We start from the raw sequence: 18,764 nt of genomic DNA, 5'->3' as shown, positions 1-18,764 counted from the left end.
CGCCCTGACCAGGGCCTGGGCCAGGGAGGAGCCTGCAACAGAGGTACGTGCCCCTGACTGGAATCGAACCTGGGACCCTTCCGTCCACAGGCCAAGTCTCTATCCACTGAGCCAAAGTGGCTTGGACTAGTGTCTTTTCTAATAGGAGGAGAATGCATTTTCATTGTAAGTAGTTATCAATGATTAAGTGTTGAGAGGAACTACTGAATTCCTCATCTGCTTTTAGATGGAGCCAAGACCCTGTTAACAGACGATCAGTTGATTACCCTTGCTGGGAAGTTGGGGAAAGATTGGATAAAAATTGGCATTGTCAACCTGGAGTTGGACACCAGCGATATTGATGATATCCAGAAGAAGGAAGAAAATGTGACAATTTGTAAGTTTCGGATGCTGAAGAAGTGGCAAGACAAGGAGCTAAGCAACGCCACAGTCCAGAATTTATATAACTGCTTGAAAAACGTCTCAGCTGAAGTCCAGGATGTGCTGGAAGGTGAGCAGGAAATGGTCTGAAGTCATTGGCTTGGAGTCAAGCTGTCTTTGTGGGTAGCAAATTTCCACTGTAAAATGTGAGGCTTGTTTATTTGTAAGCTTGGGTTCAGATTCTTACGCAAATGCCGCAGTGAGCTCGTGGCCTGTGATGGCCTAAGTAATGATGTTATGTGCACGGAGTCAGAGGAAGGGGTTCAATCCCAGCTCAGGTGCTGGCTAGCTTTGTGACTAAGCAAATTCTTTTTTTTTTTTTTAATATATATATTTTTTATTTCAGAGAGGAAGGGAGCGGGAGAGAGAGATAGGAACATCAGTGATGAGAGAGAATCATTGATCGGCTGCCTCCTGCCTCCTGCTGGGGATTGAGCCCATAACTGGGGCATGTGCCTTTGACCGGAATCAAACTGGGGACCCTTCAGTCTGCAGGCCGATGCTCTATCTACGGAGCCAAACTGGCTAGGGCTTTTTTTTTTAGTGGTTGAGATACTTTATTGCACCTTTGGTGACTGGTTGCGGGAAGCAGTCCCTGCTGGTGTAGCACCCTGAAGAGGTGGCCATCTCAGGCCCGGTCCCTGTAGCTTAGGAGCCAGATTGAGCCCCCGGGGCTTCCTACGGAAAATGGCACGGTAAAATTACCTGTGATTATCGATAAAACCATCACAAAGTCTCGGTTCTGACTGCTCTTCAGGTTTTCCACTGGAAGTTGCGAAGGGGTTGAAGGACATAGGCAAAGCTTTGTCTTAGCCTTCAGTGGTGCCGCCCACTTTCCTCTCATAGTTTGCTCAATTCAGCAGGTGCAAAGGGGCTGGCTCGTTCTCTTTCTGATTTCCTTCACAAGGTCTTCTCTTCGGACATCCACCGCTTCTCTGCTGGCCACTGAACGGAGCCTGATGACCCCATCCCGAGCTCCTGCTCACTGATGACGGGATGCCTGCCTCCTCACAGTACCGCAGCTGGTTCAGTAACTTCGGGTTTTTCTTGTAAAGCAGCTCAGCCTTGATCCCGCATCCCACAGCTCTGAGACGAGCTGCATTCTCTCCTCCAGCAACGTCTGTGCGGATGCTACAGCACCTGTGTCTCTGTGGTCCATTCCTTCTCCTTCAACACCTCTAGCCTCTGCTTCACACTGGAGAAGACCCGCTCCACACCAATGCTGAGCCCCACACATGGCACCTTGCACTCTTTGGGGTCAAACAGGCCCATCAGAGCGCCCTCCAGCAGCCACACTGCCCACACCAGGGGCTCGTCCCCTGCCTGGGCTGCAGTCTGTAGCAGCACCGCTTCATAGGCCACCCTAATATAGGAGTCCAGCCCTTGGGCAAGGCCCAGGTTGAAGGAGATCTTGTCAGCAATGCCAAACAGGGTCAGGCCCTTAAACAGCAGCTTCAGGTCTCCCAGGCCCTCCAGGGCCTGCTTGTTTTGAGGACGTTGAGGACCCTGGAGCAGCTGTTCCACCAGGGATACCCGACCGAGCTGCTGGCCATAGTCCCCAGTGCGGTCAGCCACCCGGGTGCGAAGCCCTTCTCTCCCACCATCTCGTTCTTTACTTCCTCCCAGGACACCTTGTCCAGTTTGTCCACTGACGAGCAGATGGTGCGGAACTGGCTGCCAGGAACCCCACAGATCGCAGACATCCCACCTGGGATGCGCCCATGGTTCACCTTGACCAGGAAGTCACCTGTCTCTGTGAATTCAGGATCTGACACATGATCTTCAGGCACTCTGCATCAGGGGTCCTGGGGCCACATAGCCCAGCAATGTCAAAGTCACACTGGTAGAATTCCCGATCTCTGCCCCGGGCTGTGGCTGGGTTATGCCGCCGATTTACTTGTGCTGTGTGGTAGCGCTTATTGTTGGTCAGTTTATTCATTGCCAATTATTGAGCAAAAGGAACAGTGAGGTCATAGCGAAGGGACAGCCGCTCCCCACCCTGGCCCTTCAGGTCATGAATAAGCTTTAGAGCAGTGGTCCTCAACCTTGGCTGCACATTAGAATCACCTGGGAATCTTTTTAAAATCCTGGTTTCTGGGCCTCATCCTCCGGAAATTCTGTTTCTTTGTTATGTGGTGGGGGCCACAACATTAGTAACAAAGAAACAGAATTTCCAGAGGATGAGGCCCAGAAACCAGGATTTTAAAAAGATTCCCAGGTGATTCTAATGGGCAGCCAAGGCTGAGAGCCACTGGCTTACAGTCTTCCCCATACTTTGCCGTCAGTGTTTCCTTTAGTTCAGACACAGGTGTAGCAATTACTTGTGCACCTTGGCGCTTGAAGCAGCTGATGATTATATCAAACACCTTCTCCCGAACTGCCACCTGCCTGGGATTGTGGTCTCTTGCCCCGTTGGGGATTTTGAGCACAAACTTGTGCTTCGCTTCCTCAGGCCCCCGCTGTGTGGCTGTGCCTTCATTTTCAGTAGTTTTGCCAACTCCTCCTCGATCTGCTCAGTGCCGGCCTTCTGCTGTTTCAGTTCCCGCACATGCTCTCCCTGAAGTCGCACCAGCTTCTCAGCGCACCCTTTGCCATACTGGCTGCAAACTGGAGAGCGCAAATTCGTGGCCTAACTTTAAGCCTCTTTGTCCCCATCTGTCAGATGGATGCAAAAACTTCTAAGTCCTGGTCTGTTGTGAAGACGAAAAGAGGTCCTGCATGCATGTAAAGCTTCAGGCAGCTGGCCGGTGTGGCTCAGTGGTTGAGTGTCGACCTATGAGCCACTTGGTCACAGTTTGATTCCCAGTCAGGCCACATGAAGGTTTCGGGCTCGACCCCCAGTGGGGGGCAGGCAGGAGGCAGCCGATCAATGATTCTTTCTCATCATTGATGTTTCTCTCTCTCTCTCCCTCTCCCTTTCTCTCTGAAATCAATAAAAAACATATTGAAAGCTTCATGCAGGTAGTAAGGCTCTGTAAAGAATAGATAAGAATGTCATGGTACGTGAGACTACTGGTAGCACTGGGCCTGCTGGGCCTTCCCCGGCGCTGAAGCAGTGCTCCAGGAGTCCACTGGGTGGCACTAGTGAACCTCAGTTGGCAAGGAAGGGAAGGTGAGTGGGAGAGGCCAAAGGGAGTTGTTCCTGGTCTCAATCCAGAAAACCACAGGGTTCCTTCCTTTGTTTTTAAGCACTTCTTTTTTTTTTTTTGTGGTTTTGATTTCGTTATATCCAAGATCAAACCAATTCAAAACGTTGGTTATTCTATATTGTTGCCATAGTTAACAAATGCAGTGTTACTTCTCAGAAACCTCAATAGGTCGGAGAGAGGTTTTTATTTGGAATGCTAGTTAAATTTTTATTCCACAGAGGATGCAAAGTGTATACTCGCCCTGAAAGTCTATAAGCACTCAGTGATCCCTCGGGATGCTTTCAGGGGTGGTGGGCAAGGTTTCTGAACTCCCCCAGGAGACGTTGGGTGCCGAAGCCTCAACCCAAACAGAATGGCTAGTTTCGTTGTCGAGGTTTTCATTCTTGTTCTTGGCTATGTTGAAATTCTGTGGATTACTGAGGCCCACGTGTGGAAATCTGCTCATTTGCATGTTGGCGCTGTGGACAGCAGTGGCCCCGCACGCAACTGTGATGACCAGATGGCTCAGAACATCCATCTCAAACCCTTTATAGCAAGTTGTTATCTTATGTTGTTTGTTTTTATCGGCTCCTGGCCTCACTGACACCTGATTTGCTGATACATTAGAAATACAAAAGGGCTTGTGACATTTTTTGGCAGTATAGGGATCATCAACACTTACTGTCCCAATCTCCTCATTAAATAGGAAAAAAAATCTGTCCGCTAAAAACACCCCCCCCCTTAATTTACCAATATTTTATGCCCTCCTGAAGCCAGAATACCTGGTTAATTGGCTGAGTTTTATATCTTTATCAGGATGTTTTAGTATCTTATCACCTTTACATCGCAGTGGCTTCTCTTAAGCTCGGGAAACGCAGCAATGAAAGGCTCAAGTCATTGTTGAGTGGGCAGGCTAAATAGCCATCTCAGATGGTGATTACAGGAAATGGAATTTATTTACGGAAAAGAGGGTGGGGATATCCAAAGCGAAGAGCTGCCCAGCCCGGAACCCAGGGGGCATTGGATCGGTGATGGCGGCGTAAATATACTCAGGACAGTGACACAAGGAAGGGCGCAGAAGCAGCAGCAGGAGAGCCTGGCTGGGCTGCCTTGGCTCTCTGGGAAGTCAGAGAAAAGGGGGCCTTGGAGGCAGGTGCAGGGGGTGAGCCCAGGATGAGCTGCCACTGCCCATTGCTCCCCTGGTTGCAAGTCTCGTGGGGTCCTTTAGAAGATGGGGGACACATGCATGTGGGAGAGAGAGAGGAGGAAGGGAGTGGCATGGGCCTGCTCCTTGTGGGGAGAGCGTGCACTGGGGCCTCTGTCCTGAGCACATTTATCTCTGTTTTGCAGGTGGGAATCTTAGGGGAGGCCTCAGGGGAGGGTCTTCATAGACTATTCAGCAGCTTTTCAGGTGTGCTCTTTCAGGGTGGCGGTCTCCCCTCTTTCAGGCGATTGGTCCGTGCAGGGCAGAGGGTCTTCAGTCAATGCAGCTGGTCCTGTGGCAGCCATGGTGCCACTTGTCTGGTTTTGCTGCTTTTCTGGGCCTGGAGCCGAAATACAACTGAGGCCTGGCTGTTATCTCTGGGGAGGAAAAGGTCAGGGGGTCTACACCACTTGACCAGGGATGAAAGATCAGAGGTCCAGCCCGCATGACCAGTGACAGCGAGGGGAGGACGGGTTACCCTGGGCGGAAGGTCTTGTTTTCCCAGCTTTGCCCCTTGCTAGGCATGGGGGTTTCCTGCCCTGGTGAGTTTCTTTTTTATTTTTTTAATTTTTTTTATTAATTAAATCTTTATTGTTCAGATTATTACATTTGTTCCTCTTTTTCCCCCCATAACTCCCCTCCACCCAGTTCCCACCTCACCCTCCTCCCTCACTCCCCATCCACTGTCCTCATCCATAGGCCTGGTGAGTTTTTGTACCTAGACCATCATCTTGCTCTGCTCATGTCTAACAACTCCCAGGAATTCCTTTTTTCCCCAAGTTTCTTTTTCTTTTTCTTTTTTTTAAATAGAAAAGTGATTTTATTTCAACACTTGCCCCATTTTTTTCCATTAATGAATCTCTGAGTTTGTTTAATTCTTTGTTTTGTCAGGTTTCTTATAGGCAACATGAGATTTGGAAGATGGACCAGAAAAGGAAGCCTCAGGAACTTTTTATCTGCAAAGCACCATTTCACCTGGTCATTGGGTATCGCCTTAATGAGACCTTGAACTTAGTCTCTGGAAGCAACTTCTCCACAGCCAGCCACTCTGGAGCTCACACTAATCCAGGAACAAAGAGAATGTAAAATTTTGGAAAACTTGAGGAAGAAAACACCTTTATAATATCAATATTTTTTTTTTCTTTTTTGGCACCTCCTGCTCACACCATCCCACCAGCTCCCCAACCCAAACGGATATCATTACAAAGGGTGCTTAATATAACTCAACTCAGGCAGGTGAGACATGTGGTAATATTCTTTTTTGGAGTAGTGTGGACTCTGAAATTCTTACCAAGTGCTTGAAACACTTTTAGCAATTAAATAGTGGCGCACTTAAACGTGCACCAATTTAGTTTAGCTTTTATCGGGCTGACATTAATAACGAAGAGAGGTTCCTGATCTTTCAGCCTCCACACAGACACACGTGCCGCTGGGTACAATCTGTCTCTTCATGTGGGATTTCATTTCTGCATCTCACCTTACTAACCTCTCTGGTTAGTGGCCCGTTACACCGTCAAACCAGTCATGTTGCCTGGCCCTGGAGTGATGAGAAGGGAATGTCATCCTCTCCCCATCACAGAGTTGGTAGGCTCGCTCACAGGTGATCTCCTCACCTTACCGGGCAAGTTCGACTGGATCCATTGTCAGAGTTGCTGTCAGAATCACCAGCCCAAGCACTATCTGTCTTGGCTTTCACCCCGGGATCGTTTACTTTGGGGGTGGGGGCGGGGAACGCTGCTCAGAAACAGCCTCAGCAGGACCACGGGAAACTGTCACCTCTTCTTGAAGAAGACGCGCCCTCGGGGATAATGGGTCACATTGGCTCTTGATAATTGGGGAAGTGTTTGTTTGTGTTTTGTATGTACAGGTGTTGTCGCTCTTCCGGAATCATGCCTGTGGTGATTAGCCTATCGGATATGTTTTGTTAACTTATTTGAAGACACTATAAATTACCATTAGTCTTCTGCCCTCATTAGCTGGAGCGTTAAAATGAATCTCAATGAATTAAGCAGAGAGACACACTTGATTGTTTTGCCTGTGAAGAACAAATTTACTTTATAGGGAATAACATTTTTAACTGTCCGGGATCCTGTGGAATTCAAATCAGTGTCACTTTAATGAGTTTTGTTTATTTAAAAAAAAATTGTACTATATTTTAGGAAACACGTGGAGTTTTAACATTCAGAAGTGTAAACTACTTAAAAGGACTTGAATTTTTTAAATGTTTATTATTTTTTTTATAAGTTGTTTTTCCAAGAAAAGCATAATTGCAGAGGTGCTTTGTATATCAGCTGGTTTGCTAGCCATTTTCAACCTTTTTCATACTATGGATGAAGGGAAGAAAAATAAACCTACATGTATGTGTACAGTGCACACGGGCTCCCTTGTGTTCTTACTTACACGTGGTTTCTCATAGCATCGTGCTCCTCGGTTGCTGTTACTGTGACTGGATGTTGGCTGGTCTTGCACCCAGCGGTCCAGGTCTTGGACAGAGGCTGAGTGAGTGTACCCACCTCCTCCCAACCCCCTTGACCTATTGCACCCAGAGTTTGCACAGGTCTCTCTCCAAGGATGCTTTAATTTTTTTAAAATGATTTTTTAAAATATATTTTATTGATTTTTTATAGAGAGGGAGAGGGATAGAGAGTTAGAAACATCCATGAGAGAGAAACATCGATCAGCTCCTCTTGCACACCCCCTACTCGGGAGGTGCCTGCAACCAAGGTACATGCCCTTGACCGGAATCAAACCTGGGGTCCTCAGTCCACAGGCCAACGCTCTGTCCACTGAACCAAACCGGTCAGGGCTCCAGGGATGCTGTAGAGCAGTGGTTCTCAACCTTCCTAATGCCACGACCCTTTAATACAGTTCCTCATGTTGTGGTGACCCCCCCAACCATAAAATTATTTTCATAACTAATTTTGCTACTGTTATGAATTGTAATGTAAATATCTGATATACAGGATGTATTTTCATTATTACAAATTGAACATAATTAAAGCATAGTGATTAATCACAAAAACAATATCTACACTAATAAAAGAGAAAAATGGTAATTGGCGTACGACGATACCCTTTTCATTGGCTAATCAGGGCTATATGCAAATTAACTGCCAACTAAGATTGGCAGTTAACTGCCAACAAGATGGCAGTTAATTTGCATATGTAGGCACAATGCAGGGAGGCGAAAGGGAAAGCAGGAAGAAGCCCCCTGCCACTGACAGTGATTGGAAACCCAGGGGGGAGCTAAGAGCTGGGGGGCAGGGCAAAGGCGGCCCTGGGGCTGCCTTTGCCCTGCCCCCCAGCCATGATCGGAGAATCAGGCGCCTTTTCTGCCCTGGCCAGTGATAGCAGGAAGTAGGGGTGGAGCCAGCGATGGGAGCTGACCACGGTCGAAGCTGGCAGTCCGAGGAGCTAGGGGTCCCTTGCCTGGGCCTAAAGCGAAGCCCACGATCGCGGGGCCGCTGCAGCTGTGGGTCCCCGCTGCCCGGGCCGGACGCCTAGGCCAGAGGCCTCAGGCCTGGGCAAGGGGGCGATCCTGTGATTGGAGGGTGATGGGGGTCAACGCCGGAGGGCTCCCAGTATGTGAGAGGGGGCAGGCTGGGCTGAGGGACACTCCCCCCACACACACACCCAGTGCACGAATTTCATGCACCGGGCCCCTAGTGTAATTATATGTGTGTTTTCCGATGGTCTTAGGCGACCCTTGTGAAAGGGTCGTTTGACCCCCAAAGGGTTGGCGACCCACAGGTTGAGAACCGCTGCTTTAGAGCTTCCCCTCCACTCCTGGCCATGGGAAGGTGTGCTTTTATTTGAAACCAGGTGGATCTGGATGAGTCCCTCACCTCTGCGGCTCTCTAAGGGATTGTTCTGCATTTGGAACTCATGTTATTTCACTGTATTGCTTTAGGGCGAAAGTTTCCTCCCTGGCTTTGTCATGTGGAAGCACACTTTCACTCCGTTGTCTAAAGAAGCCACTGTCGTTGCCGATGTCAAAATGTGCTGTCAGGAGGCGGTGGCTCCAGCAGCCGTCACAAGGCCTGTGTGAATCAGAGCACTGCTGGCTGAAGGGCAGGTCCCAGCCGGGTAGCCTGGATGTGGCTGCTGGCATTGCTCTTTTCCATTCAGTGTGAGCATGTCTGACAATGGCCCTGTGGCTGCTGGAACTAAAATAGAGGCCCTGGGGTTGAATTCTGAGCTCAGGTCCCAAAGTTCTTCCTGCTTCTCCGCTGAGACCTCCAGCTCTGCGGTGGGGCCTCCCAGGGACTGAGATCCAGTCTGTCCCCACCACGGTGCCCATCACAGTCTCTCCCAGTGGGACAGCCTGCAGGTGGCCGGCCATCGTCCTTCCGTGGAAGCCCATCCCTGCTGCTCGCTGTGCCCTCTGGCCTGAGCCCCACCTATAGACAGGGCCCGCGCTCTGCAGTGACAGCAATGTTTTATTGTCAAGAGAGTTGGAAAATCGAAAGGATGGTTTTGTTCCTTAAGAAAACCTAATGGCAGGGAGGAGCTTGGAGGAGTTCAGTGAGTGTGGAACTTCTCCTTGGCTGTAGAGGCCGATTGTGAAGGGAAATCTCACCCGGACCCTGCACTGGCCAAGCATTCAAAAGTGGGGCTGCTCTGGCCGGGGGCACTACCGGGGCTACTGTGGGGTTACCAGGGAGCCCTGCCGACCCTGACCTACTCTTGTCGGGCGGTGTGGGGACCAGCCGATGAGATGGCTACTAGCATCTCTCCAACGATCGTCCAGGAGTTTGTTTCTAACACATCTGCCACGGGAAGCGATCGTGTCCCAGTCACCCGTGTGGCGTGCTGGCACGTGGTTTCCGAAGGATAGTAACCACATCATCCCAAACGGTGGATTGTTTAAGTCAACGGGCTTATGAATTTGGGAGACTCCTGTCTGCGGGTCACTCGTGGGTCATTCCAGTTTATGGAGGAATCTCTAAAGAAAAGAAGGTATGTGATGGGGTCTAGCTTCACCAACGATTTCTATCAAATAGGGCGAGAATCTGAAAAACGAGTAATTTGCCACACAGATGAGGACATGTGTTGGCCAAACACATTTCCCTCGCTGTTCACAGGGGTCTGAATTGGGATCTGGTGGGAGGGTTCACATGATGGCGGGGCAGGGGGGGCCAGGGTGAGGGGAGGGGGGCGTACTCTGAATAGTTTGTTCCCAAGGGCACAATATGATTATCAGAGTACTAAAATGATGCGATTCCATCAGGTGCATCTTTTAAAATTCACATGGTTTAGAGAATTAACAAGATGGAATTTAATATTTGGGTCCTTAAGAGCACCTCTCTTAAGCCAACGCAAGGCAATTACCCATGTGGTTCAGGCAGAAGTTCTATATAATTTAAAGCAAATGGAGAATTTTTCTCATTGCAATTTAGAAACAGCTTCCCCCTGCGGGCCCAAAGGGTCATGAAAATTAGAATAATTTAACTAGAAGGCCTCTTAATGATGCTTCTCCCAGTTGGAGGGTATTATTATGTATTTGTCTAGTGCACAGTATGTTATAGAGCTGTGGCTAGCAGGGAAAAACATGCTCCTGTGTTTTAGACTCAGATAGTGAACAAAAATAAAGTGACTCACTCGAGGACTTCAGTATTAAAATGTATCTGGCCTAACCAGGCTCCCTTAAAGCAGGTGATTAAAGTCATTAGGAAATGGGTAAGAACATTGCCACAATCGTTCCTAGGTAATTCTGTTCAGATTCTATTGGTGTTTTCAGTTTCCCCACAACGTGTATTTCTGACACTGAAAGTACTCCAATTACATTAGAGAAATATGAAAATTACTTTAATTCCATCATCTTATTTTTAGAACAACATCAGGTATTTCTCAAATCCATTTGAAAATAAATATTTTAATAAATATGACATAAATAAATATAAGTTAGCCCACATGCCTTCACGAACACACCCTTCTATAAATAAATATTTTAAAATAAATTATGCTTGAGTGTTTCAACAAACACTTTGATATAGAAATAGCTTATAAATTCCTGTTTTTCTAAAAATCACACACAGTGAAGAAAACTTCCCCCTTTAGCAATCTGCGTATGAAAGCTTTAAAAACAACTTATCCCTAGTAAATGTGGAATATACGCGAGGAAAGGACCCATTTAAGTAAAGTAGTTACATGTTCAACTTTTGGGTGGTTGACTAATGTAAACAACAAGAAAATTACTAGCTTAAGTAGGACCAGGTCAAGCCACCACCTCCCGCACAGCCTATAAAAATCGCTTTGGTTCAAATGACTTTAAGGTTGGGCGAGACCTGAGCCTTTTTAGGAAGAATTCAGATAGCTCATCATCCTGTTGATAGTCACTGCGCGGACTCTGAAAGCGTGAAGGAGGATGCAGAGCTTGACTTTCGTCTTGTAAAGATCCAGTTCTTCCAGGGCGGGTTGCTGTGGCCCAGCCGCACTGTTGAAATCCAGGGCCTAGGAGGACGGATAATGAGCATGGCATACATGGTATTCCAAAATTGAAGCATTCACCCATAAACATGGGGGAAGCCAACACGTGTCTCAGAGCCTGCAACCCGTCCCCTCATTACATCTCCTAAACCCAATCCACTCTCCCAGCCAGATGGCCAGGCAGAACCTGAAAGAAGAAATTCTCATGATCCAAGCACATGTATCTTCATTGAGCTTGGAAGAGACCCTGAAAGCAGTTTCAAATGCCATCAGTATTTTAAAAAATATATTTTTCTTGACTTCAGAGAGGTAGAGTGAGGGAGAGAGAGACAGAAACAGCAATGATGAGAGAGAATCATTGATCGGCTGTTTCCTGCACACCCCCTGCTGGGGATCGAGTCTACAACCCGGGCAGGGAGCCTTCAGCCTGCAGGCCAACGCTCTATTCACTGAGCCAAACCAGCTAGGGCTGAAGTCTTTTTTAGAACAGGGAGGTGATGGATTGCTATTGATCAAAACTCTCTATCGGTACCAAGGTGTTTACTGCAGAAACTTGTTTGTGTCAGATAAATAAACTTGGCAATGGACTTCCCAGGGTTAGCCCTTTGATTTGATAACTCAAAGCAAGACCTTATGTTTGCACAATGATCGGTAATCTCAGTTATTCTCACAAAAAGCCTAAAAGAAAGGTAGGGTGGGTCAAGTCCTCCCATTTTACATAAGGAGAAACTGAGGCACAGAGGTACCAATGGCTTTGTCATAGTTGTCTGATTACTGGTAGAAATGACTCCAGTGCCTCCTCTTTGTCCTGAACATGAAATTATTATCTATAAGTCTGTAGATGGTAAGATTTTTTGATGCTATATGATGTTCAGTGCCTATCAAACAAGTAATTTGGTGAAAGAAAGAAAGAAAGAGAGAAAGATTCCTTTTCAGACAATGATTTCTGACACCATATTTTTATCGCATGCCTGGTCACTGAAGCATTGACCTTGCTGTTTCTTATGTGAATACTAGAGGCCTGGTGCATGAGATTTGTGCACGGGGGTTCAGGGGTGGAGGGTGGGGTACCTCAGCCCGGCCTGCCACCTGTCGCAGTCCAGGTACCCTCGGGGGATGTCCGACTGATGGCTCAGGCCCCCTCCCTGGGTGTAGTGGGCGCAAGCCTCCTTAGCGCTGCTGCAGAGGCTGGAGAGGCTACCAACACCGCTGCTGCGCTTGCCAGCCGTGAGCCCTGTGGGAGTGCACTGACTACCAGGGGGAAGCTCCTGTGTTCAGTGGCTGCCCCCTGGTGGTCAGTGCATGTCATAGTGACCAGTTGTTCTACTGCTTGTTCGATTTGCATATTACCCTTTTATTATATAGGATTTCTATGTTTTGTATTAGCATTATGTGCTATGATGACTTAGAAACTATAAACCAAGTTCTTGTCTCTAAGTAACATTGTGGCTCTCCCCAGGTGACAGGCCATTCTTTTATTTCATTCACACTTTGGTTCAGAATGGGTCAGACCCAGGCACTAGCTCTGCTTGTTTTCTCTGGTTAAATTTGCAGATGTGTAGGCGGGCCTGGAGCCTTTAGAGGTGAGCAAGAAGGGTAGTGCAATCCCTTTGCTGGGGGCTTAAGCCCTGGCTCTGCCATTTGGAAGCTGTCTGCCCTTGGACAAGTGGCTGTCTAAGCTTCGGTTTCCTCCTTTGTACAGAACCCATGTGTTTGCTGTGGGGACGACATTAAGAAAATGTGTGAAAACATTCGCAGAGAGCCTGGTGCACACCACTTGGTCAACAATGGGTGCCTGCTTTTCTAAATGTGTCCTGCTTGTGTCTGCTCTTTCTCTAGAGCCGTGGTTGGCAAACTGCAGCTCTCGAGCCACAAGCGGCTCTTTGGCCCCTTGAGTGTGGCTCTTCCTAAGCCTTAGGAGTACCCTAATTAAGTTAATAACAATGTACCTACCTATATAGTTTAAGTTTAAAAAATGTGGCTCTCAAAAGAAATTTCAATCGTTGTACTGTTGATATTTGGCTCTGTTGACTAATGAGTTTGCCGACCGCTGCTCTAGAGCAGCGGTCGCCAGCCTTTTGGACCTCATGGACCACCAGTGGTCTGCGGGCCACCAGTTGGCGACCCCTGCTCTAGAGGACACCCTCAAGGCAATAACTCCGTAGGGGTTTTAGGAGGGGGCATTTCAGACCTCTCCCAGTCCAGGAAGGGCTGACTGTATACGTCTTCATCTGGGACTCTGATGGGCTGTCTAGGCATGAACAAGGTGCTCTCACTGATTGGATGAAGGCCTTACCTGCATCAGCTCATCAATAGCTGCCAACATGTTTTGATCCAGAATGATCTGCCTCTTAGGATCCATCAAAAGCTTTTCATTTATGGCCTTGAACTCCACCTGGTACATCTTCAAGTCTTCATAGATACTACTGAGGCACAGGGTCTGGGTGATATGACAACATGGGGAAGAAACCATTGAGATGAGCTAGAAGTGTTTTCCTCCCCCTCCCCTGCCCATCATATTTGAGGAAAAAGTTCCGTGTCTCACCGTCATAAAAGAGGCCGTTCTGGAGGGCAGGCAACTCCCATTCTAGAAGAAAAAATAATCAGACATCAATCAATGATATAAATTCATAAAATGAGTTGAAACCTTTAGTTTTCTGACTTATAGTTATGAAAGCGATCTCTCTGGAAACCAGGCAATTCTCATTCTAGAGGGGAAAAAAATCGCACACCAAAGATATTAATTCTTAATATAAAATTTTCTGACTTTTCCTCTCAAAGATATGTTTTTTTTTATTGTGGTTAAAAATAACTAACAAAAAGTACCATCTTAAGCCCGTTTCCATAGTGTAATGGTCATCACGTTCGCCTAACAAAAAGTACCATCTTAACTATTTTAAGTGTCCAGTTCAGTGGTGTTAAATATATTCACATTGTGAAAAACCATATCTGTTTTTATAAATTTTTCTCAAATCTAACTTTGAAGGGGGATCTCTTAAAGTTTCAGGATGGTAGAGACCAGAAACATGCACATTTTTGTAAGAAGATGAAGTTTGATCCACAGCTTTTAATTGCATGATGTGCTTTGGGAGGAATGTTGTCCATACCGTGGTTAATTCCAGTGGTAGGCAGGCTTCTACGGTGCTGGTTTTATCTTTTGTGATATCTTCATGATCAATCTCTTCAGAAGTGCAGGAGTAAAATTCTAATGTTTGTCTGGCCTGTAAAAGTCATAAGGAGAAACCCAGTTCATAATATTAATACGGTACCTGGCTCCCCATACCCTGGGGTGCCAGCAAAACACCTGTTATTCCTTTGACCTGTAAGAAATTCAGGGTCTTCAGGAGACAAAAGGAAACAGGTCATTTACACTCTCTCTCCCTCTGCTTTTCGGACGTGTTTGACTGGATGACAGGCTTTTCCATTGTGTAAACACCATAAATCATTTCAACGGGCTGTGCTAATCAGAATCTCCGACACGCTGTGACACTTGCTCCTGGTGAAGGCGTTTTTTGCTTCTGCCAAAGCACCTGTGTTTTATGAATATCTTGTTCAATTACAAGTTCTAAAGGGGAACTGTTAAGGTCACAACGTGATGGATATAACAAACATGCAACCCTAAAGACAAATTGAGATTTAATTTGTGGTATGCACATACACACATACATACACACACACCCACACACACACACGTCATCCTACAAGCACCTTGGAAAGCACTGTTGAATATAATAATGAAATTTATCTTAAGAAGTTGATGACTTTTTGATTGAAGGTCGAGATCATTTTCCCACTCCACAAGCCTGGTGTGTGCCAGGCACTGTGCTAGGCACTACGGAACATGACAGAGAGGAGGCCTATGTTCTGTCCTCAGGATTCCAGGTTTATCCAAGGGGATAGGCAAGTGCCCACATGACTAGGAGACAGGTCAGCTGGAGAGAAGAGCTGAGAAGGCTCTGAGGAGGAGGTGGAAAGGGAAGCAAAGACTTCGCGAGAGATGGCACATCTGCAATAGGAAGATTAGAATGTTGGCCGGCAGAGGAGGGGGAATTTCAGACAGAGGGAACTTCATGAGCCATGAATCAAAGCTTGAGAGTTCAGAACATATTTGGGAACAGACAGTAAAATCCCCATCTACGCTGGGCAGAATAATGCCCCCGACACACACCACCCAACAGATCCACCTCCCAACCCCCTGGAACCTGAGAATATGTTGTGACATGGCAAAGGGGAATTAAGGTTGCAGATGAAATTAAGGTTGCTAATCAGCTGGCCTTACGATAGAGAGGTTATCTTGGAGTATCTGGGTGGCCCGATAAGTGGAAGAGGGAGGCAGAAAAGTCAAGGTCAGAGTGATGCAGCACGAGAAAGACTCAACTGGCCATTGCTGGCTTTGAAGATAGAAGGGGGACACATACCCAGGGACCTCAGCAGCCTCTAGAAACTGGAAAAGGCAAGAAAAAATAATCTCCCTCGTCTCCAGGAAAGGTTACAGCATGGCTGACACTTTGATTTTAGCCCAGCGAGACCCATTTTGGATTTCTGACCTCCAGGGCTGTCAGATAATACATTTCTGTTGGTTAAAGCCACTAAGTTCATGGCGATTTGTTCCAGTAGCCAAAGAAAATGAATACACTCTTCCTGGAGATGCTCACACAGACCCGGGCAGCCACTGGCTTGAGCGGGTTGTCAAAAGTTAGGTTTGGAAACGTGGGCCCGCTGTTATAGTTCTTCGGATCTTTTCAAGAGGAGTTGGAAATTTGGTTTCTTTTATGAAAAGACCACTTTTTTTTTTTTTCAATAGCATCAAACTAAATAAATCTAAATAAAATCCGAAAGACATGGGCCAAACTCTATGAACCTGTGTGCTGGATACGACCTGTGGATGGCAGGCACTGGCCACCTGTTCTTGGCAAATGTGACACAAGAGTGATGTAAAAAACATCAGACCGAGTTCTGCAATCCCTTGACCTTTAGTGCGACGTCTGGGAAAGAGCCAGCCTTTACATAGAAAGCTTCTGTTTAAATTGGAGCGCCTACATTTTATCCATATTGAACCGTTCTCTAGGAGCCACAGCACTTATCTCAGCAGTGCTCCTCCGGTGAGCCGCCTTTTTAATTAAGATCGATTGAACCGTACAGAGCAGTTGGCAGCGCATCATGAAAGATAAGGGGAAAAAGAGTTCTTTCAGAAGGCCCCGTGGCATTGAGCTTATTTTAAGATACTCGTAAAACAACAAGCTAAAAATATTCAAGAAAGATTTACTAGAGAGCAGGACGGCAAAAGGATGTCTTTGAAAACATCCATCTTCGGCCGTCGCAGCAAAAGCAATAGCTCCTGGAGCACTTTTAAAAGAAAAAAAAAATTTTTTTTTTTGCATTAACATAGGAAACCTAAAAAATGAATGAAGCTGTAAACAAAATGAGATAATTCTCTCCCTAGAAAATGAAGGCTGGGCGTGCACCGTCGCAGCTCTCTGAAACGCGTTGCTCTGACAACGAACCGAGTCACCAGACTGAGAAGCTGGCGAGCAGCGTGAGGGGCAAGTCTAATTCATCTCTGTAGCCCCCGGAGCGTGGAGGCTGCACCTAATAACGGTTTGCTGGATTGATAAGTGTGTCAGAGAAACAGTGTGGGCCCGGCACAATTCATTCCATCTCTGTTGGCAGGCTACAGGGAACACGGTAAATATCCACTTTCCTCTGTGTAGACACAGCCCAAAGGGATGCCATTATAATTTATTACCACTCCTGCTTTCTCTGGAGACACAATTTCATTGAGACTCTTTAGCTAATAGTCGGGCCATTTGTAAAGGCCCCTCTTCCTCTCTTGACAGCCCCTGACAAACGCCCACCATTTCCCTGCAGGTGACCCGGGGTTGGGAGAGGCCCCTGCCCTAGAGCGGCTTGCAGGGTGGGAGCAAGGACGCGGAAGAGCTCACCTTGTGAAGCGTGCTGCTGACGGCCTTCAGCAGGTTCTGGGAGTGGCCGAGGCACGAGAACATGCCAGGGCCTGCCGTGGCTGTGGTGGGGAGGTTCCTGGCCAAACTGAGGTGGTGCAGGAGGACCAGAGAAACTGCCAGGAGGAGGCCTGGAAGGGAACGGGGCGGCAGCTGAGGGTGTCTCCCTGACTTGGCCTGCCTCTCCCTTCTACCGGTGCTGGTTGTCTCCACCCATCTACCTCTGCTGGACGCCAACCTCCTCCCACCCTGGAATCTTCCTGAAACACCTGAGATGCATCAGGTCCCTGGAAGGCAGTGCTCCATTCTAAGCTGAGAAACCAACTTTCTGCAAGGAACCCCAATGAGCTCAGACAAGGGTATTGACTCAAACCTCAACCAGAAAACGTCTCCACCTCACTAGTGGGAAACTGAGGCCAGGTGGTCAAGTGACTGGCCCAGACTCACGACCCAGTGTTTTGGAAACAGTGGGGTGACAAAGCCTCAGTGTGCAGTGGGCTGGGATCTGCCCGCTTAGAGCTGTAGCTGAGGGACCCTGGGCAAGAAACCCGCCCGGCCGGTGTGGCTCACTGGTTGAGCACTGACCTATGAACTAGGAGATCAGGGTTCCATTCCCGGCTGGGCACATGCCTGGGTTGTGGGCTCCATCCCCAGTAGGGTGAGTGCAGGAGGCAGCCCATCAATGATTCTGTCTCATCATTGATGTTTCTCTCTCTCTCCCTCTCCCTCTCTCTCTGAAGTCAATAAAAATATATTTTAAGAAAGAAAGAAAGAAAGAAAGAAAGAAAGAAAGAAAGAAAGAAAGAAAGAAAGAAAGAAAGAAAGAAAGAAAGCCACCCACTGGGGCCTCCGTTTGTCACTTGAGAAATGGGCATAACAATACTTAGCTCAAGGGGTTGTTTCAAGACCAGAAGAGCCATGTCCCTTTCAGCGCTTGGAAAGCAAGCAATTAGGTCTCCCGCCCCCTCCCTTCGTTCTCCTCTAACTAGGAACGGCTGATTGTTTGCAGCCTCCCGGTGAGCGGTACCGAGGTTCTGCCTCCTCCTGCCGGGCGCCGCCCCTCCCCTCCCGAGCCCGTGTCCCGGCCGCCGGGTACTCACTGCGCGGGGGGCGCATGCTGGGCGGGCGCGGACACGGAGCGGCAGCCGGCGGACCGCTGGGCGCAGCAGGTGAGGGCGGTGGTTTGGAAGCCGACCGGGGGTCACATTTTTATAATTGCCCGGAGGCGCGCAGGACTTTCCCCGACTCAGATCACTTGCTTTCTCTCTCTCTCTGTCTCTACCTCAGCTTCTCGGTGACACGTGGAGTTGGGCCCGCGGGGCTGGCGGCGCTTTCGGATTAACTCCCCCGGGCCCCGGCCGCAGTCGCTCGGGACGGCCCCGCCGCCTCCGTCCCGGCCCGAAGCGAAAGCGAAAATTCGCGCAGAATCGCCCCGGCACAGGGTCCACCCCCCGGGTACGCCCGACCCCCTGCCGCCCCCTCAGTTCCGGGTCTCCGACGCCCCTGCCCCCAAATCCCAGTACCCAGCCCTCACCCCTCCGCCCTGCAGCGCCCCCTGCTGACGGAGCGCCTAGTGGTGCTGCCCACTTTCCATCTAGTATAGTGAGGATGTGCCCTGACGGC

General features: G+C 48.2%; 2 protein-coding genes and 1 pseudogene across 2 annotated transcripts in view; 1 reads left to right on the top strand and 2 right to left on the bottom strand.

Moving 5' to 3' along the window:
• LOC132230061 (NACHT, LRR and PYD domains-containing protein 1a-like) overlaps positions 1-7,125 on the top strand; it is a 43,476-nt gene extending 36,351 nt beyond the window's left edge. Inside the window, exons 16-17 of the mRNA XM_059686910.1 lie at positions 227-490; positions 5,644-7,125. Of these exons, the coding sequence (XP_059542893.1) occupies positions 227-490; positions 5,644-5,654 (275 nt within the window). The 3' untranslated portion in view covers positions 5,655-7,125. The remainder of the gene's footprint in view (positions 1-226; positions 491-5,643) is intronic.
• Positions 1,252-2,525, bottom strand: LOC132230062 (histidine--tRNA ligase, cytoplasmic-like; annotated as a pseudogene).
• Positions 7,126-10,611: 3,486 nt separating the features above from the next.
• IL12A (interleukin 12A) lies at positions 10,612-18,347 on the bottom strand (the record flags this gene model as incomplete). The annotated part of the gene is made up of 6 exons (XM_059685897.1): positions 10,612-11,205; positions 13,478-13,621; positions 13,727-13,768; positions 14,289-14,402; positions 17,124-17,272; positions 18,242-18,347. Coding segments are annotated over 6 exons (711 nt in total), but the record flags the coding sequence as incomplete, so codon positions are not given.
• Between the last annotated feature and the right edge of the window lie 417 nt (positions 18,348-18,764).

The sequence above is a fragment of the Myotis daubentonii genome, chromosome 3 (genome assembly GCF_963259705.1).
Source record: "Myotis daubentonii chromosome 3, mMyoDau2.1, whole genome shotgun sequence".
Taxonomy (NCBI): domain Eukaryota; kingdom Metazoa; phylum Chordata; class Mammalia; order Chiroptera; family Vespertilionidae; genus Myotis; species Myotis daubentonii.
The sequence above is the reverse complement of the archived record's forward strand: the minus strand, read 5'-3'. Positions and strand labels throughout refer to the sequence as shown.